The sequence below is a fragment of the Anabrus simplex genome, chromosome 14, assembly GCF_040414725.1.
Source record: "Anabrus simplex isolate iqAnaSimp1 chromosome 14, ASM4041472v1, whole genome shotgun sequence".
Lineage (NCBI taxonomy): Eukaryota > Metazoa > Arthropoda > Insecta > Orthoptera > Tettigoniidae > Anabrus > Anabrus simplex.
This window is the reverse complement of record NC_090278.1, coordinates 6,332,551-6,354,717: the sequence shown is the minus strand read 5'-3', so window position 1 is coordinate 6,354,717 and position 22,167 is coordinate 6,332,551. Positions and strand designations below refer to the sequence as shown.

The following is a 22,167-nucleotide window of genomic DNA, read 5'->3' as shown; positions in this document are numbered from 1 at the left end:
CAACAAGGACAGCTTATGTTAATTTGGAGAGACATGTGGCAGGTAAACGGATGACGGGAAGACCAAGAACCCACTGGATGGACATTGCTGATCGAGGAAGGGCACGGGAGGACGTTAACAACACAATGCATTTCCATGAGGCAGAATGGAAGAAGCTCACGAGTACCCGGGGAACTGGAACTGTAAAATGATGTTGAATAGGTAGACATTCCCGTCCTTGTTGATAGTGATCAGTCGTTAATACGATCCAAAATGAAATTGATTCCAGATGATCATTAAGATCGCCGTGGTGGTGATTACTGTTTTACGAGGAAGTACAACTAGGCAACCTTCCTCTATTAACACTTAATCAGAGAGTTGGGGGGGGGGGGGAGGAACTGAAGGCTCTGACAGTTCGAAAAATAAAGGTATCGGCCAAAGATAGACAAGTGCCACGAAGGGCGTGAAAAATGAAAGACTCCCTAGGCCACGATAACTAATACCATCGGGGTCAGAAAAGAACTAGAGTTGACCAAGGGAGTCGGATAGGACAGATGAAAGTGAGGAGCCTAGCACAAGTAAGTGGAAGCAATGTCAGGACTCAGCTAAACACCTCATGGTCACCAACCCACACTCCCAAGTTAAGAGCCCCTGGAGCCCCTTTTACGACAGGCAGGGTATACCATGTTATTCTACCAGCCCCACCCACAGGGGGATGATCATTACATACCCAACCTCAAATTTTTATAGAAAACGATTTTCATAAAAATTATAAATGCATTCAGCACATATCTTCTATTATATCCTGGACATTGCACCAGTGGGAAGGAGCTTGAGACCAGGCATACAGTATAAGAACAGTACCTACATTCTTCAAGCTTATCCCAGTTATTTTCTGGGGTCGCTGGAGCCACCCAGGCTCATTTTGCCGGGGTTTTCAAGACCAGATGCCCTTCCTGACGTGACGCGAAATCGGGAGGTTGTGGGTTCGGATCCCACTGGTGTCCAGTTGGCATTTTTGTTCTGTACTTAACATCTCTTCAACACGTACTAAATGTACGTAACACGGCCTAATAGGTTGAAAGTCGGTTTTGATTATAATACGGTTGTGAAAATTCAATAATAATTTTGTCTTTGTACTTTTCTCCTTCTTCAGTGTTGTCAGAGTCCCCTCCTCCTTGCTGAATGTCATTTTTCACCATTTCTGTATATCGCATTCTTGGCCGCCCTCTTAGTCTTGAATATTTTAACCGCAACCGTACCTTTTTCTAGATATGCGATCAGGATCCATCCTTCGCATGCGACCATAACATTTGAGTCTACGCAGAGTTATGTTGTCCTGCATTCTGCCAACCTCAGCCATGTCCCTGATGTTCTTATTATGAATTTTATCTCATCTTGTATTGCGAACCACTGCTGGACGAATCTCATTTCAGTTACCTGAATCCTTGCTTCAACCTTTTTCCTCATAGTCGAGGTCTCACTCCCATATGTCAAAATTGGGATGTAATAAGTCAGATAAATTGCTCCCTTGCATTTCATTGGTACTTTTGGGTTCCATATTAGGTCTCGGATAACTCTATACAATGTCCCTCCAGCTTGAATCCTGCTGATAAGTTCCTCTGCAATGAAGCCTGTTGCTGATATGCTTCCTAGATATTTGAATTTGTTGGACATCTTGAGTTGTCTGTCATATAATGTTATATAATGACACATAAACTCATCAGCTGTTGCCTTGCAGTGAAGCAGGGGATTGCCAAAGGCTAAGGGAGACAACCCCTGACAGAAAATCCTCTGAAACATTAGGCCTAGCAAGTCAGTGGAAGAGAGAAATTTTAATTGCTTTCGAAACCAAAAGAAGCCTGTAAACACACATCTCATTATATTACCCTGGTTTAGGGAGAGGGACCGATGTCTTTCAGAATTGTAGTAAATGCGAAGGGATGCATAAAATTGGATCGCAAGGGGCTGGTTGACCATCCGATATAGTTCCAGTGAGGATCTCTCCTCTGATGGGTTAGGGACCACGGGTAGATTGTATAATCCTAGCCACCTAAGCACAGGGAGGGCCATGACACAGAATATGTCCGAGATATTCATTCCCATTCCATAGAAACTGAGATTCCAACTCTCAGGACCACTTAATAGGTCACTCAGCTGTTGCCCATGGTTCACGAACTACGATGTGACTACAGTAACCCACACCACGAACCACAGAATAGAATAGCAGAGAAAATAATATAACTATAATTACTATAAATAATCCTGTGTGGTTAGGGGCGTGCGGCTGAGAGCTTGCATCTGGAAGATAGTGGATTCGAATCCCACCATCGGTAACCCTGAAGATAGTTTTCCGTGGTTTCCCATTTTCACACCAGGCAAATGTTGAGTCTGTACCTTAATTAAAGCCATGGCTGCTTCCTTCCAACTCCTAGGCCTTTCCTATCCCATCGTTGCCATAAGACCTATCTGTGTCGGTGCGACGTAAAGCCACTAGCAAAAAAAAAATTAATTCGTATCACCTGAGGCATTACATTTGCAAACAAAAATAAGTATGTAATAACAAGAATAGATTAGCATAGAAAATAATATAACTATAACTAATATTACATTTGCAGACCAGAAATAAGTATTTCATAACAGGAATAGAGTAGCATAGAAAATAATATGATTATAATTACTATAATATAATTATGTTTACATTTACAGACAAAAATAAGTATGTAATAACAAGAAAAGAGTAGCACAGAAAATAATATAATTAATATAAAAAATTAATTGGCTTTAACTAAGGCATTATATATTTTATACTGTATTTGCAGACAAAAATAAGTAGGGTAATGGCACTATATATCGAACGCCATTTAAATATTGAACACTTCACACATCTTGTTGCAAAATAAGGATATCGATTAGTTTACACAATATCTGAGATTTCTAAATTCACCCCTCCAAGCATAGATTTATGTCACTCGATAGGTCGAAGTCGTTACCGTGTTGGGGAACGTGGAGAAGTCTCAGACCTTTGGTGTTGGTGGGATTTTGATGAGATTGTTGTATTATTACTAAGGTGCAGTGTCCCTGTGATTATCTGTCTTCAGAAGGTATCCTTTAAATAATAGGTTGTGAGTTTTCACTCATCTTCATATTTATTTCTAAAATAAAATACTGTTTGATATTTGACTTCCATTTTATAATATCGAAAGGTCATTCGATCTATTTATTTATTCATACCAGAAGCAATACATCATATAAATTATTAGTTAAGAATGAAAAATAATTAAATAGGCCTAAGTGGTAAAAAGAAATTTTAAAAAACCATACTAGAGGTACATTCAAAGTAACAATTATATCATATCGGACCAGAATTTGGCAAGATCTCAACCATTTGGTGTGGCCTTCACTAAATCTTACATGGTGCAAACGAGAGGGCAGGAGTTGCAATTAAGGAGGTGCGCCATAGTTTGTTCTTCTCCGCAGACACAGAGGGTTGACTCTTCAGATAGGTCGTTCGATAATTGGGGTTCATTCGATACAAAAACTACCCTTAATATCGAATGCCACTGAAAATTAATGGGGTGTTTATGATTTTAATTTGTAGTACTGTTTCCTTTAGTGCTGAAGTCTGCACTTTGGTGCTCGTTATTGCTGAACCATCTATTTGTAACTTGAGAGGGCCTGACTTTGAATCTCCTTCGGGTATAGTTAGATTTCTTTTATGATGTCTTGTGTCTGTTTGATGCCGCACATTGTTCTAATCACTTTATTTAAAATTCCTGTCACTTTCCAAGCGTTTTCGCCATTGGCAAATCAACTGGTGGTGATAAGACGGGATGCCACTCTTTTGAAAAAATACATCCTTTGTACATTTTAGCCATTTAAACCTAGAAAGCTTAAAATGATTGTTTTTGCAGTTCTAGCTTATTTTCCTTAACTAGTGCGCAGAGCTTGACAATGGTCAAAATTAAGACGCCCAACAGGGGAAATGTCCCAAAAGTCAAAGTTTAAACCTGCGGAAAAAATGAAACGGTGTCAGTATTCATTATCTGCCTTGACTGAAGTTGTTAAACAGGTTAAGTCGGGTATGATGTCCCAAAGGCACGCATCTAAAACATACCAGGTCCCTTTAACAATGTTAAATGACAAACTATCTGGACATCAGAAGATTCAGACTGCCCTTGGCCAGAAGCCGTTCCTGAGTCCAAGAGAACAAGAGGGCATTAGTGAATTGGTAATCAACATGTCTAAGAGGGGATTTCCGTTGAAGAAAAATTATTTACTTGATACTGTTCAGCAAATTGTGCAGTCATCAGGAAGGAGCACACTGTTTAAGCATGGAAGACCTGGTAAAACCTGGTTCAGATGTTTTATGGGACGGCATCCTTACCTCTCTCAGAGGAAGGCTGAATCGATTAGCAAGGGCAGAGCTGCTGCCTCGGAAGAGAGAATACGTGGTTGGTTTGCGGGACTGCCGTGCTAACTGGAATCTGAGGACGTAAGATCAATTATGGAAGATTCAAGCAGGATCTTCAATGCAGACAAGGCAAATTTTCTGTTTCATAAGATTTCAGGAAAGTACCTTGGAGTCAGAGGGAAACAGCTTCAATTTACGGCAACCTCTAAAAAGCAAAAAGTCATAACAGTGCTTGGAAATTTCTGAGCCGACAGGCGTTGTGCTCCAACATTGATCGTTTACAGCAATATACGACTTCATCAACTTATCAAAGATAGTGTACAGGAGCCATGATCTACAAGAAAACTGAAAGTGGCTGGATGAAGGCCACAACGTTTCTGAACTTTCTTCCACATTTTAGGTTACGGCTGGAGGAAGAGAAAATTACACTTCCCATTATTCTAATTCTTGATGGACACAGGAGTTATTTATCCCTTCAAGTCATGACCATGGAATAATATTGTACTGTCTTGTACCTAACGCCAACCATCTCCTGCAACCAGCAGGTGTATTTACACCTCTAAACAGAGCATGGGGAAGTACTCTTCAAGACGAGAAAATACAAACTCTCGGTGCATCATAAACCAAGGTAAATTTTGCACACATGTTAAAGAAAGTTTAGGATGAAGCTGTTGGGCCAGATATTGTGAAAAGCACCTTTCGCAAGTGTGATCTCTATCCACTAGATCCCAACGCTTTGGACTACACTGAATGTGTTGTAGATATTTTGGAAACCCCAGTGGGAAGGCAACAGCAAGAGAGTCACAAAGGCAGCCCTTCATCCCCTTCCACTTCCAATAAGAAGTTAAAGATCATCTGGAAGAATTCTTGCCTCCTCGTATTCTTGATAAGTTCAATGACGTGATGCAGAAAAGCAGAATCATAAACCAGATTTGCATGCTTATTGGAAAAGTGTTACAACTCAGTACAATGCAACACAAAACAATATTGGCTAATCAAAATGAAATGATGACAGACAGTTCATCAGAACAAGATGATGATGATTAGGGCAGAGATGATTTCACATGGAATGATGAACGTTTAGAGGTGTATGTACCTCCTCCCAAGGAGGATATTTCTGGTGCCGTCATTTTGAAGAGTGGAGCCGAAATTTTGCTTCGGAACTTGCTAGCTCACCCACCTCGAGTAGTAGCGTGGTTTCATTCAAAGATTTTCTCAAAGTTCCTCGGAATTCATCAGTTTAGATTAAGGAAAATATACGTGATATCTTCAAAGGACGGAAAGAATTGAAGAGAAAGAAAAGAAACAAGCACGACTAAAGACATGTTCAGGTCTTTGTGGATAGATGGAGATAAGAAAGTGATTTTTGTGTTTTGTGACTTTTGTGATTTATATTTAAGAATCATTCTATTTTGTACATGTTATTACTACCATATAATGTCTATAAAGGTTGGTCCCCACTGTTTAACATTTAACAACAGCAACAACATGTTTCATTTAATATTGTGTCCACACTTACGAACACATTAAATTTTACTTCGGTGGGCTGAGGGCCTCAGACGGTTAAGGCATCGGCCTTGTGACCCCAACTTGGCAGGTTCGATCCTGGCTCAGTCCGGTGGTATTTGAAGGTGCTCATATACGTCACCTCGTGGTGGTAGATTCACTGGCACGTAACAGAACTCCTGCAGGACAAAATCCTGGCACCTTGGCATCCCCGAAAAATGTAACCGTAGTTAGTGGGACGTAAAGCAAATAACATTATTATTAAACTTGACGTCTTTTGTTTATTTACAGGTAGTTCATCATATCAGTTTGTGGTAATACATTCAGGTGGTGTCTTGTATTTTCAAACAAGGACAATGGACTCAGAGAAAGAGGATTTGGCCTTTGTTATTGCCACTGTAGCTTCTTACAAGATCTTGTGAAGAAAGGAAAGGAGAATGTGGGTACGACAATATCTCAATAAAACGCACAAATGGATGACATTCTGAATAAGCCAAAAGTAGAAGACAGGTTTGGATTTAAAAACTTTCTGAGAATGTCAGAGCATGATTTTAATGTAGTTTTGGAAAAAATACTTCCTACCATAAGAAAGGAGGAGACACAGTTACGGGCAGCTATTCCACCTCACTTGTGCCTTGGGATAACTTTGCATGTCCGCACAGTATAAACTTTGTCCACCCATCCCCGATTTCTGACTTTTATGAACTTTTTGCAATTCTGGACTGTACTGGGAGCGGAGGGAGGCTAGTTTTTTTTTTTTTTTTTCAATGCACTCGCAGGAGCAATTATAGATAATTTTAAGTTCCTGGAAACTGTCGGCTTTCCTTGCTTTATGTCTGTATTCCTTCGATTACACATTCCACAAAAAGGCCTTTCTATTATATCTTTAATTATGTCCGGAGTGATCTCTTTGCTCCACTCCATTTCTGACAATAAATTGTAGTATACCGGGCGAGTTGGCCGTGCGCGTAGAGGCGCGCGGCTGTGAGCTTGCATCCGGGAGATAGTAGGTTCGAATCCCACTATCGGCAGCCCTGAAGATGGTTTTCCGTGGTTTCCCATTTTCACACCAGGCAAATGCTGGGGCTGTACCTTAATTAAGGCCATGGCCGCTTCCTTCCAACTCCTAGGCCTTTCCTATCCCATCATCGCCATAAGACCTATCTGTGTCGGTGCGACGTAAAGCCCCTAGAAAAAAATAAAAATAAAAATTGTAGTATAGTGCAGAGAGAACGACATACATGCACGTACTGTATTCATAGCTTGTAATTATAATCCTACATTTTTTCATAAGAAGCACATAGTTTAAACTATATGTTGGAAACAGGACGGAAGTTGCCGAAGCTGTGCCGACATCTCACAAACAACGAATTGACTTGACAAGTTTCCCACCTGGAGCGGAAAACACCCCAAAATGTTAAAAGTGTTAACCTCAACATTCTGATTTAACATGCAAAGTCAATTGGAAGATGCAATGACAACATACATGTCAATTCTAACATGTTCAATTTAACATGTTGGTGTTAAATATTAATCAGTGTAGACCGGCCTTATGGTAAAGTGATTTATAATAAATAGATCTGTTCAGTATTTAAAACCTTGCCGTTCAATATATAGAAATCATGTTCAATAAATAAGACCTCACTGGAGGAATACAACTGTTGCATTTAAGGGCACCTTGGGCCTAAAAATTATACATTTTAAAAGTCTGAACAAGCTAGTTGCAAACATTGGATGTTGTGTTAAGGTTTTATAATTCCTTCAGAGGTCTGTTCTTCACTGGCAAAAAGTACCGATTAATCATTCATGGAGATAACCTTAAGTGTTCGATATATAGTGTCACAATGCTATGGAATAACAAGAATAGAGTAGCATAGAAAATAATATAACTTTAATTACTATAACAAATTAATTAGCATTAACATACATACATTATCATTATAGACTGTTATGCCTTTCAGCGTTCAGTCTGCAAGCCTCTGTGAATTTACTAAACGTCGCCACAATCCTCGATTTGCAACTAGTGTTATGGCCTCATTTAGTTCAATACCTCTTATCTTTAAATCGTTAGAAACCGAGTCTAACCATCGTCGTCTTGGTCTCCCTCTACTTCTTACCCTCCATAACAGAGTCCATTATTCTCCTAGGTAACCTATCCTCCTCCATTCGCCTCACATGACCCCACCACCGAAGCCGGTTTATGCGTACAGCTTCATCCATCGAGTTCATTCCTAAATTAGCCTTTATCTCCTCATTCCGAGTACCCTCCTGTCATTGTTCCCACCTGTTTGTACCAGCAATCATTCTTGCTACTTTCATGTCTGTTACTTCTAACTTATGAATAAGATATCCTGAGTTCACCCAGCTTTTGCTCCCGTAAAGAATACTGCTGATCGCAACTGCGAGCTCACTGCATTAGCTTTACTACACCTTGATTCAATCTCGCTTACTATATTACCATCCTGGGAAAAAACACAACCTAAATACTTGAAATTATCGACCTGTTCTAGCCTTGTATCACCAATCTGACATTCAATTCTGTTGAATTTCTTACCTACTGACATCAATTTAGTCTTCGAGAGGCTAATTTTCATACCATACTCATTGCACCTATTTTCAAGTTCTAAAATGTTAGACTGCAGGCTTTCGGCACAGTCTGCCATTAAGACCAAGTCGTCAGCATAGGCCAAACTATTTACTACATTTCCAACTAACTGAATCCCTCCCTGCCATTTTCTACCTTTCAGCATATGATCCATGTAAACTACAAACAGCAAAGGTGAAAGATTACAGCCTTGACTAACTCCTGTAAGTACCCTGAACCAAGAACTCATTCTACCATCAATTCTCACTGAAGCCCAATTGTCAACATAAATGCGTTTGATTGATTTTAATAATCTACCTTTAATTCCATAGTCCCCCAGTATAGCGAACATCTTTTCCCTCGGTATCCTGTCATATGCTTTCTCTAGATCTTATAGCTCTTCAGCTATAACTTGCCGCATCTGCTTTTTATTTTTTATCTCAAGTTTTCCCACAGTACCATGATATTTCTTATAAAGATCTATTAGCATCATCGTCTGGTTCTCTGTGAATTCACTTCTTTCTGCCCCAGTTGACGCCACAGTGGGTGGTGTGAAGATGACGAATTCCTGCAATTCTGGACAATGGGCATTTAATTAGTAATTTCCTATTAAAAAAACTAACAAATTTCATTTAATCACTAGAACTACACTTACTTCCATTAATATTCGGCCACTTGTTATATTTTGATACTGTACATTAATTTATTAATAATACAATAAAAATAATCTTTTATACTAATGTTTTCAGACACAATATTACAAATACAATTTCACTTTTGGAATATTGAATGAAAAAAAAATTGTTTTTAATTAGAAGTACTAAATATGACAGTCACTTTCATATTCGGCCACCCGTATATCACCTCTGAATAATACATTAGAGTAAATTATTAGTAACTTTTAGCATCTCGCTCTCTGTGTATGACCTCTCGTAAACAAAGTTGCATTACCAATACAAATGGTCCGTTATTGGATATTTCAAACAAAGTTGCATGTTGGCAATCAGTCTTTTGGTATTGCCAGCCTGGATGCTTTGCCACTCCTCTTCAATTCTTCTTTGAAGTTCATTCTTAGAATGAACAGGGGTTCTGCAAATCCTGTCTTTGAATTCTACCCATAAATTTTCAATTGGTTTGTGATTTAGGCTTTGGGGTGATGTTTCAATCACTTTGGGACAGTTGTACAAGAGCCAGCTTTTCACAATAAAAGCTTTGTGCTTATCATCATTGCCCTGATAAAATTTAAAACTACCTCTGATGCCCAATTTATCAGCACTCTTATTAGGATTTTCCTTGAAGATGAGGAGATAGTCTGCCTTCTTCATAATGCCATCAATCCTAGCCATTTCACCTATTCCACCTGAAGACATACAGCCGTCCATCATGATGCTTCCTCCACCGTGTTTGACAGTATAATTATATTTTCCAATTCTGTATTTGGCTTCCGCCACACATATTCCTTACCATCCGAGTCAAAGACATTGAATTTGCTTTCGTCGGCAAAAAAGACATTGCTCCACCAAGAACATCTTTCCTGACCTAGTCTTTTGCAAACTGTAATCTCTTCTTTTGGTTTGCTTCACTAATGAAGGCCTTCTTCCTCGCAGCTCTACCGTTTTATCCTTGTTACCTCATGACTCTGTGTACTGTTTCAGGATGGACTTTCTTACCGCACTCCTGGAACAGTTCCGCTCCTAATTTAGCAGCACTAAACTTGGGTTGTTTCTTAAACTTTGTAATCAATACCTGTTCTCCTTGCTCAGTGAGTTTCTTAGGCTGGGGTTGCTGAGGAAGTGATTCAAGCCTTTCTTATCAAATCTTCTTATTATGTCCCCTATCGTGCTTCTTGGTATGTTCAAAAACTTGCTTATTTGTCGCTGAGACATACCCTTAGCACAATGGAATACAATAAGTTGAAGTTGCTCGTACATTGTATTCTTTCCTTTCTGACCCATTTTACTGACGTTCTGCAGCAGCAGTTTGATACAGTGATTACGGAGAACTGCGCTTGAGTAAACAGCCGGGCTAGTGGTCAACACATGGATTGGCCGAATATTAAAGTGGCGCACTCCGGTGACATTTTCAACATACATGGTATTAGTTTTGAAATTATAGAAGACCACACATTAGTTTCTAACAATACATGTGGAACACTGCAACACATCTATCTACCAAACTTTCTCATTCTTATACTTCTTTTCAGCATATAATACAGATGGTATTAATAAATGAGCCACCCTGCCCGAATATTTATGCGAGTACTATCAGCAAAACTTTTAGTGACACTTCATTTTACGGGGGAGGGGGGAGAAAGGAGGCAACTACAAGTTTCGGTCATACTGCCAACCGAATGGAAATGGAATCTGAATTGATAGTGTGATCGATCGATATGTATTTTCTAAACTGTTATTACCATAAGCCAACAGCTGTGTCACACACACATTATTTAACACTTCTCGATGTGGCTCATTTCTTTATATTTAGAATGAAGCTAAAATGACACACAATTAAACACGTATTTTGCAAAATATTTATAACTGTTGGCGGGATACCTACCATACAAGATTAGAGAACCACATTCATTGTTCCCAGCTTGAATTCTCAGAAATATCACTTTCACAATCGTCACTGCTATATGCAATACTATCAATTACAATCTCGTCCATGGCTATTTCCATGACATTGTCGTGCCTCCAGTATTCCTCTTCCAGTTCTTTCACCTTTCTACAATACCCCTCCCAATCTGCGGCAGAAACTGAACGGAATGCCTCGATGCTCAATTGTCCTAAGTTAGTTGCTGACATGCCTCCCGTAATACTATGCTGTTCAAATTCGTGTTTTAATTTTGCCCATGCCAATTCAATGGCATTCAGATCAGAGTTGTGTGGGGGAAGACGAAGGACGACATGACCATTTTCAGCTGCCATGACGTCAACAGCATAAATTTTATTAGGAGGCCTGTTTTCCTCAACTAATCTATACAGGGCCTCTTTCCTTTGATTTACATCGCAGAAAATGCCTCTCCTCCGTAGCCACTGGACCATCGTCACTCGTGTATCATACCTCGATGGTACTTCATCCACCTGTCGAGAATGATATGGTGCACTATTCATCACTATGACAGATGCAGGAGGCAAATTAGGGAGCACAGATGTTCCGAACCATTTCTCAAAATTATGGGAATTCATGTGGCCATAGTATTCGCCTTGGGTATTTCTGACTTCAAATATTAATTGTGCTTCTCCAATGAACCCTTTCTCGGATCCAACACTTGCAATGATTAGCCTTATGGAAGAGATTCCCCATGCTGTAACACCCACAACATCATTTTCTCCCTGCCAGCATTTTCCAGTTGTCATTTTATTGTCAACCCAGGATTCATCCAAGTAAAATACTTCCTTGCCTTCTTCCCTAGCACGTTTAATTTTGACAAGGAATCGTGCCCGACAATCAACGATGTCTGCCCGCTCCAGCAATAAAACATGGTTGTTTTGGACTTTCTTCCATACAAAACCCATATTTTTCAACACTTTTCGGAGAGAAGTTGAACTCCACTTCCACTTAATTTCTTTTTCCAGCACGGGGATCAGTTTGTTCACAGTAGGTACTACTTTTTGGACGGCATAGAAGTCTTCGATGGTGTCCCTTACCACTCGTTTGTCAAAATCATTAAGTTTTATCTTCCCTTGAGTTCTCTCCCTAAGAGAAAGAGGAGAACATCATATAAGACTTGCACATGAAAACCTACTATTATCCAAAATTATATTGATTAGAAGCGAATAGTTAGACTGGCCTACCTCTTTTTACCAGGGGTGCTTGGACATTCACCGGGGTGAGAGGCAGAAAATGCCCTAATCCTCTTAATAGTCGCAACAGATTTTCCCGTATACGCGGCAACACGTTCAATAGACTTGTTGAGGGGGACGAGCAGCTGTTTCTTCTCTTTCTCCAAATCACAGCACTCTGCAATTTGAGCAATTATTCTTCTTCCGTCGCGGTGTATAGCCCTTGGTCGTTTCGGTGTAGGAGTTCTAGGTTGTTCCTGTGATATACTTTGATTTTCCTCCTTCATGATCAACCTTAACCTAAATTTTGGCTCCGCAAAAGTTTTAGTGACACTTCGTTTTCCGGCGGTAAGAAGTAAGTTGGGAGCGACAAAGATTCCGGCAATACCGCCAACTGAATGGAAATGAAATCTGAATTGAATCGATAGTATAATGGGTCGATACGAATTTTCCATATCGTCCTTTCCGTCCAGGAGTTCTAACAGGACGAAGTATGGTGATATCTGCTGTTTGATATGTTCCTACACTACGTGGCGCTGATGTAGGTAAACAGTGATCAGCTATCCTTGAACATGTGATTTTAAATGAGATCTGATGTGACTTAATTCGGAATTTATCGTTTAAATAAATTATTTAAAACCGTGTGTTTATTGCTGTTATGTTACAGGAATGTGCATTTTCTTTACTGACCGATGACTGTGTTTATGTGCGATCTGTGTTTCGTGCAAATTAAGATATAGTGTTCCACGTTTTGGAGGTAAAATGTGACAAATTCGTAGGAAATATTTTACACTTAGTAATGGCTTAATGACATTACTCCTGAAATTGGTTCGTTAGTGACTTAACGAATATCTCAAACGGGTATGTATACAGCTAAGTCATATTTCAATAATTCACCACGAAATCAAACTCAATTGCAATTATCAATTATAACCTTAAAAAAAGCACACGTTCAACTGTTAGTGTATATGCTACGTAATATAAACATATTAAAACTCTGCAGGCATCCACATGATGTTACGAAACGGTATGTCATACATACCGTATGTAATTCCTACATAACTACTTAAGATAAATGATATGTTAACATGCTCAGTATAATGAATATTACCAGCGTTTTACACCATCAGTCAGTTAACTGGATAGCTTGGACATTTTCCGGGTATGTTTGCGGTAGACAAGCTTGCATTTCTTTCCATACTTCTTTTGTTCGGGAAAAAAATCGGCATCGTATGTAATGAAAAAATAATTGTGGTACCAAGTCCTGTGCATGTTCAGTACAACACCAAAGTCTATGAGAAACAGTAATTGAAGGTAAACTATCCAGGCATTCTTGAAATATTTCGCCCCATAATGCTCCTTGTACACTAATATTTCTCACAACAACTTTCTCTACATGAGAAAACATCAATAATAATTCACTCGATGGGTAAATGAGATAGGTGGATGAGTTAAAATATTCCTGTAGATTTGTTAAAGCTGAAAACGGGCTGCATTTTGCCTCCTCTGTATTGTTTTGCAGAGATCCAATATGGCCACAGAAGTGATGAACAACATTTATATTTGAACCGGTGAAAGGAACTATTTTTTCATCTTCACAACTTGATAAGGGTGGCTGATGAAAGGTAAGCTTGCTGTAAATTTTCTCCTGAGCTGTACTTATGATTTTGGCATTATCTTTAGCCACAGCTTTCGCCATGCTCTAATCTGACTGAAAAATGATGTTAAGGGTACTTCAAGTTCAGACTGGCAATTACCTCTTTTAGATATAGCATTGCTTAGTGCGACATACACAGATTGTAACATGTGCAGATGCAAAAAGTCCACGGTAGAAGGGGGATTATCACAGCTTATGGATCGTAGTATACGAAAGTGCCTTTCCAAGGGGTCTTGGTTGAATTTGCCTGTAAGCACATAAGTAAAAGCACGGCTCCACGAATACTGTGTAAGTTCTATTGTGCTTTTAATTGTCACACGCATGGACTCAAGAGTTCTCTCAGAGGTGTATGTATTGTTTGGTGCTTGTAAGTTCTCACTAATTTCACACAAAAGATAAAATTTCTCACAATCAGGAAATAATGCTTCGTTAGGAGTTTTGGCATTCAGTACATCAGAAACATCACTGAGGTCCCTTGTTAATGTTGTGGCTTCACTTCCTACAAAACAATTGGTGTGACTGTTTAGCCATATCTGCATGGCAAATTCATAAATATTACTGTTCTGTTATTGCTAATGCCTCTTCCGGCCTCACCTTGAATGACTTAGCTATTTCCGTGATTATACTAGAGAGGGCAGCTCCCTCGATGTTGGACACGGATGATCGTATCTTTCCGACGAGATGTTAATTTTATCTCTTTGACTCCAATCTTTGTTTTGGTTTTGAGAGAAGAATAAAAATGGACCCCACACAGATCGAAGTAGCGTTTTTGACTTACAGAAAAGTCTTTGAACGATTCAAACTTAGCCATACTTCTCCTTTCTTTGCTGGTTAATATCTTCCAGGTATCGGTATTCTTTCGTAATATTTGTTCTATTATTTATAGCTGATTGATATGCGGCGTTCGCTGCGCAGTATGAATGGACTGCATATTTTTCTTGTGGTTATTGTGATTATGATTGTTGAGCTTGGGTCTGATATTACATCTGTTCATGTGCGCTGCATTTTTACGTAATTCGCCATCTATGACTGTTTGTCCTTTGTGTCGGCGCGAGCTTCCACTCGTGTCCTACGAAGTGCGAACCATGATGGGTTTGTGGATGACTGCGGGATTTCTCCGATCCCACAGCTGAATTCGTTTGTCCTGTGCACGCAACTTCTGTTATAAATGAGACCTCGTTTGTGACCTTGGAGTCATGCTATATGAAATTGAGTTCGTCGTTTAACTGACGCTGGTGCTCATATTGGTTGCCGATCCCGGCTGTGCCTGAATGTGTGCGCGAATGTTAGTATGAGAGGGGAGTGAAAGAATGACGTATCGATCGCCTGAATTTACATTTTGATCTTGTTTGTATATCTTATTCTTGCATTTTCGTACGGTGCTATTTCTTTTGCCTTCGCACCTGTCTTGGCCGCTCGCTTACCTATTGAGCCACCATGTTGTATCTTTTTTTCATTTAGGCTATTCGAATGCCTGGGATTTTCCCCTTTGGTTATTTACATTATCTCCTTGGTCCAGAGTTGTTCCTCTTTGTGCTATAGTGATATTATACTTTTTTATTTTATTTTTCTGCTCGCAGTTTTCTCCTTGATGCGTGGGAGTTAGAAGATCTGTGGTGATTGTTACCAAATACAGTAGAGACAATACACGACACTGAGCGAGATATCGAGTGACAGTTACTGGAGCTCACTCTAGCGAATAGACCTGAACGGTACTGATTCTGTCATAAGAGCACGTGTATTTTTGTGTGAAGTTGTTGGTGTTATTTATGCGTTTTCAGTGAGTTGACATAATTAAATAGTAGCGTGTGTCATTCCTTGATATCTCCTCTCAACATGAGGGGAAAAGTATGTGCTGTGTTTGGCTGCAGTAATTACGAAGTAGAGAAAAATGCGCGCTCGTTCTTCAGGTTCCCTCGTGACAAGAACATGCAAGTAATATTGTGTTTGCATATATATTCTTCCAGTGACAGAGATTTTTATAGTACTCCATAATCTTCTGACCTGCTCGACCCATGTTTTAACGGGCTTAAAATATAATACGCATATTTTATTGTATAGTGCAGCAGTTAACCTTCAATACCGATGTGTTGTTGTAGGTGTGATCTGTGGGTTTTGAAATGTCACAGAAGCGATTTGGATAAAGTGTACAAGAAAGTTAATATGGGAAGGACAGCTGATTCAGAAAGTGATGGAACCAACCAGAGGGAAAAATATTTTGGATGTGGTGCTGATAAAACCAGATGAGCTCTATAGGGAAACTGAAGTAATAGATGGTATTAGTGATCATGAAGCTGTTTTTGTGGTAGTTAAAAATAAATGTGATAGAAAGGAAGGTCTTAAAAGTAGGACTGTTAGGCAGTACCATATGGCTGATAAAGCAGGTATGAGGCAGTTTCTAAAAAGTAACTATGATCGGTGGAAAACGGTAAATAAAAATGTAAACAGCCTCTGGGATGGGTTTAAAGAAATTGTTGAGGAATGCGAAAACATGTTTGTACCTTTAAGGGTGGTAAGGAATGTTAATGACCCACCTTATTATAATAGAGAAATAAAGAGACTAAGAAGGAGGTGCAGACTGGAAAGAAATAGAGTTAGAAATGGCTGTGGAAGTAAGGAGAAATTGAAGGAACTTACTAGAAAATTGAATCTAACTAGAAGGCAGCTAAGGATAACATGATGGCAAGCATAATTGGCAGTCCTACAAATTTTAGTGAAAAATGGAAGGGTATGTATAGGTATTTTAAGGCAGAAACAGGTTCGAAGAAGGACATTCCAGGAATAATTAATGAACAAGGGGAGTGTGTATGTGAGGATCTTCAAAAGGCAGAAGTATTCAGACAGCAGTATATAAAGATTGTTGGTTACAAAGATAATGTCGAGATAGAGGAAGAGACTAAGGCCAAAGAAGTAATAAAATTTACGTATGATAACAATGACATTTACAATAAGATACAAAAGTTGAAAACTAGAAAAGCGGCTGGAATTGATCAGATTTCTGGGGATATACTAAAGACAATGGGTTGGGATATAGTACCATATCTGAAGTACTTATTTGATTATTGTTTGACCGAAGGAGCTATACCAGATGAATGGAGAGTTGCTATAGTAGCCCCTGTATAAAGGAAAGTGTGATAGACATAAAGCTGAAAATTACAGGCCAGTAAGTTTGACATGCATTGTATGTAAGCTTTGGGAAGGCATTCTTTCTGATTATATTAGACATGTTTGTGAAATTAATAACTGGTTCGATAGAAGGCAATTCGGTTTTAGGAAAGGTTATTCCACTGAAGCTCAACTTGTAGGATTCCAGCAAGATATCTTGGATTCTGGAGGTCAAATGGACTGTATCGCGATTGACCTGTCTAAAGCATTTGATAGGGTGGATCATGGGAGACTACTGGCAAAAATGAGTGCAATTGGACTAGACAAAAGAGTGACTGAATGGGTTTCTATATTTCTAGAAAATAGATCTCAGAGAGTTAGAGTAGGTGAAGCTTTGTCTGACCCTGTAATAGTTGAGAGGGGAGTTCCTCAGGGCAGTGTTATCGGACCTTTATGTTTTCTTATATATATAAATGATATGAGTAAAGGAGTGGAATCGGACGTAAGGCTTTTTGCGGATGATGTTATTCTCTATAGAGTGATAAATAAGTTACAAGATTGTGAGCAACTGCAACGTGACCTCGAAAATATTGTGAGATGGACAGCAGGCAATGGTATGTTGATAAACGGGGCTAAAAGTCAGGTTGTGAGTTTCACAAATAGGAAAAGTCCTCTCAGTTTTAATTACTGCGTTGATGGGGTGAAAGTTCCTTTTGGGGATCACTGTAAGTATCTAGGTGTTAATATAAGGAAAGATCTTCACTGGGGTAATCACATAAATGGGATTGTAAATAAAGGGTACAGATCTCTGCACATGGTTATGAGGGTGTTTAGGGGTTGTAGTAAGGATGTAAAGGAGAGTGCATATAAGTCTCTGGTAAGACCCCAACTAGAGTATGGTTCCAGTGTATGGGACCCTCACCAGGATTACCTGATTCAAGAACTGGAAAAAATCCAATGAAAAGCAGCTCGATTTGTTCTGGGTGATTTCCGACAAAAGAGTAGCGTTACAAAAATGTTGCAATGTTTGGGTTGGGAAGAATTGAGAGAAAGAAGAAGAGCTGCTCGACTAAGTGGTATGTTCCGAGCTGTCAGCGGAGAGATGGCGTGGAATGACATTAGTAGACGAATAAGTTTGAATGGCGTCTATAAAAGTAGGAAAGATCACAATATGAAGATAAAGTTGGAATTCAAGAGGACAAACTGGGGCAAATCTTCATTTATAGGAAGGGGAGTTAGGGATTGGAATAACTTACCAAGGGAGATGTTCAATAAATTTCCAATTTCTTTGAAATCATTTCGGAAAAGGCTAGGAAAGCAACAGATAGGGTATCTGCCACCTGGGCGACTGCCCTAAATGCAGATCAGTATTGATTGATTGATTTGAAAGAAGGGACGTTACGCTTGTATAAGAATTATAAGATCTGTTCAGATCATTTCCAGGCCAGCGACTTTAAAAATCCTCGACTATACAGCCAAGGGTATGTTACATTTTTACTCTAATTGTACGTAAATATTCCTCAAAGCATCACTATCGACAACATTTTCAAACTTTTCTTTCTTTTATCCCTCTTCTCAGATTAAAGCCGGGATTTTATAGATTTTCTTTCTGTTAGTAGGCTTCGTGTTAAGAGGAAAATTGTCCAGCTATTAAATGTTAATGTGTAAGGAATGTGCCGATATTTTTATTGACAAATGTCTTAATGTGATGATACATTGTTTTTAAATGAGGATAAAAGACAAATCCAACCGCAAGATTTCATGCACGTATGCTAAAGCTAAAAAAGTAATGCATAAATGAAAGATCAAGCCATTTCACAGCAGTCCATTTCACACCTTGTTTATATGTCTAATTTCAGTCTTTGAATAATGACCTTTTAAATAATTCTTCATTCATTTATCCAGAATTGCTTTAGCAACTTCGAAGTTAATATCTCAATACCACTTTCTTTCTAGACGTAATTTATTTATCCATTTCCGTATATACATTTCCATTGATATTTGAATTTAGCGCGATTTCTTCAGGTCAAGTCACTAGGAGCGCCACCGTCTAATTGTCTCCCATTTTAGCAAGGCGAAATCCGTAAGTGTCGTGTATTGTCTCTACTGTATTTGTTGTTACTATGAGGGTGGTGTCGGAACGATGTTGTGTGAAAAATGAATTGAAATATACTCGTGGAAAGAACGATCTCTTTGATCTCTGGCACCAATATTAATACTGGCACATTCAATAATGATATTGCACTCGGCGAAAAGTTTAAATTTGTGGCGGGGTGGTAACTTCATGTTCACATAATAATGTTGTGCCAACAACTGCACCAGAACTGTATATGTATGTACCGGTTCCTATCCTTTTAATTGATTTTTTCCTTTCCTTCTACCGTTATTTTATGATTTTAATAAACCCTTATTATTATCCGCACACTTTATCTTGGTGCATTTGTGTACCGTGGTGAGGAGTAGGGAGGGAGCTGTCCCGGTATCGAGAGTGCTGCCTGGTGCTGCCAACTGAATGAAAATAAAATCTGAATTGAATCGAGAATATGATCGATCGATATAAAATTTCTAAACCGTTATCATCTTAAGCCAACAACTATGTCACTATGCCTTTGCTGGCGAGATGTAGTGTTTACAGTGCACTATGTCTTCTGGTATGGGCTATATCAAATTTGTTACTTTCATTGACCTGTCTCAGTCTCATCCTTGGCTTTGACAATATGAAAGTGACTGAGGTATGAGTGATCCTAGTAATACCATTGCTTATGCAGCCAGTCCCTGTTATGAATTGTGTGAAAATATCGCTCATAGGGTTGGTTGGTGCATGCATTTCAGTGGGCTTGGCAGACTGATATGCAATAGCAACGGCTGGCTCAGTGAGGAAAGCAACGGGAAACTACCTCACTCCTCATTTCCCTAGTACGCCTCTTCAGTGATGCCTAGGCGATTTATGACAGTTGTTGGCGGAGCTGCAGAGGATCAAACCAGCCTTCGGTCTGAATACCCAGCACATACAACATACATAAAACATTTCTCGATGCGAATCTTGTTCCTAGCATGAGTTCTATACTTTGGCTTTGTTGTGTAAACAACAACAGTACTAGTACGTAAAGTGTACGCCAGATGTCGCACAACGATGCTTAAGCGATTCATAGTTTGTGTTTCAAAGGTTGCCAGTACGAATCTCGAAGATCGCCGAGGTCGACCGATTCAGCACTAGGGTGTAAATGCACCTCGATAAAGTGTGCGGATAATACATGTACTTGAATGTTATTACTTATAGAATTAGACTCTTGCTATTTTTAATTCATAAAGAGGCTCTTTTCCAGTTCAAGTCTGTTTTTGGCCTTTCCTAGTCGCCATCTTCGCCTCAAATCTCTCATGGTATTTATTTGTAATGGGATTATTTCCGCGATGGAAGCGGGTGTGGCTCACTGTCTCTAAAAATGAATTGCGTTTGCCATAGCCCTGCTGAATAATTGGAACGCCAAACGAGCATTCATTTTCTGAAAACTGTTAGGGTTGATTTGTGATGAGGTTATTTTTAGACATATTCGCAAACCTGCAGAATACTGGAGGGTATCATTTTCATAAACTAGCCAGTAGTAGTTGAAGCTGATACTGTGGCCTATATAGGTAGAATTTTCTTTGGCAAGAAAATAGTTTCTAATGCATTTCATGATATGAACTGAATCTGAAAATACCCTAATCTTTCTGGAGGAGCTCACAGTATTGGGAATATTTACATTTAAGTTATTTAGTTTACCAGTGATATCAAGATTTTACCAAGCTTTCTTGTCTGTCTGACTCCCATCGCACATAAATCCAACAATGTGAATCCCAGCATTTTCCAGTTGAATAATAACTTGGATTATTATTTTTGACAGTATGTCACCAGGTGTGGAATTGCGTCTTGCATATATTGCAATACGTTGCACCCAGTGCTTTAAGAGTGGTACATACATAAACACTAGGGCATGATTTGCAATATTTGCTTGTTGATCTTCTGGTGTGATATCATCAAAGTCCACCTACTCATCTACTTTTAAAGAAGTGCAATTAAACTGTATTTCTTTTTAAAGTTTAACTTCATCGAATATTTATATTCCTAACCTGTTGTTATCATCATCATAAGTCTTAAAGACTTGAGAACTTGCACTGACTGAATGATGATTGATACCGTATGAACTCTTCAGGCCTTTCAACAGACTGCGAAGATGTGATGGTGATGGCAGTGGCAGAAGATCATGCTGTCTAAAATGCCTGTAAACGTTCGGGGAATTAATTTTCAACAGGAGTGCTTCCAGTAGAAGTTCCTGATCACAACACATGCCTTTTGAACTTCTGGTATTGTTCTCCTTCAGTGGGGTATCAATTATTATCTTCTGTTTCCTACTTAGTCTTTCATTTTTCATTTTATATTTAAATTCTTCCAGCTTCCTTTCTAGTTCAGCATTCTTTTTCCTTTCTTCTTTTAATCATCTGCTAAAAAGTAACCTTCCTCTGGAGATGTGTAATTCTCTTTTTTTTAAGATCAATTCCATCTTGTTATCAGCACTAACCTGTGATTTATCACCAGCACTAGAGCATACAGACCTAATACTGGAGGAGTCAAGTATGGAATAATTACTAGTGGAAGGAACATCTAATTTGGTAGCGTTGATATTGACGTCAGAAAAGTTGGATGGCACAGCCACGCGGAAGAATGTTGAAGCTGCAACATAGTGACTGGTGAGCTTTATTTACATGGCGAAGCATTGACGTCGTGATGAAAATAGAAAGAAAATTGTCAAATTTGAGGAGGTACTGCTCTGTATACGGTTGCAAATCGTATAAAACGGATGCGAAATCTCTTCACTACTTTCCTGTACAAAAAGTTCAGAGAGAAAGATGGGCTTCCGCGCTGTCAATTGGAAAACGCGTTTCGCGATACATGACAGTGTGTAGTCTGCATTCTCGTGAAGACGACTTCTTTCCACAGCGTAGGTACCGGTACTGTTTATTGTACTCATTGATAGTTATTGTCTCTAATTTGTATTCACAAAGATTTAGCTACATCAAAAATACTGATAAAGTTGTAGCCTAATACTTCTGTGCCGCACATAGAATGTAATCCGCTCTTTGTAAACTTCTTCATATG

General features: G+C 39.1%; 1 protein-coding gene across 1 annotated transcript; it reads right to left on the bottom strand.

Moving 5' to 3' along the window:
- Nucleotides 1-9,133: 9,133 nt before the first annotated feature.
- LOC136885351 (uncharacterized) lies at nt 9,134-12,555 on the bottom strand. Its single transcript, XM_067157864.2, has 2 exons — nt 12,281-12,555; nt 9,134-12,182 (listed from the first exon to the last, which is right to left on the bottom strand). Exons 1-2 carry the CDS (start codon nt 12,553-12,555, stop codon nt 11,063-11,065), a joined length of 1,395 nt encoding a protein of 464 aa, XP_067013965.2. The 3' UTR covers nt 9,134-11,062.
- Nucleotides 12,556-22,167: the final 9,612 nt, after the last annotated feature.

Bases quoted from the DNA above. Each gene is read 5' to 3' on its own strand.
- LOC136885351 (XM_067157864.2), bottom strand. From the start codon at position 12,555: ATGAAGGAGGAAAATCAAAGTATATCACAGGAACAACCTAGAACTCCT. The intron at 12,183-12,280 runs GTAGGCCAGTCT...TCTTTCTCTTAG, and splicing joins AGCACCCCTGGTAAAAAGAG to GGAGAGAACTCAAGGGAAGA.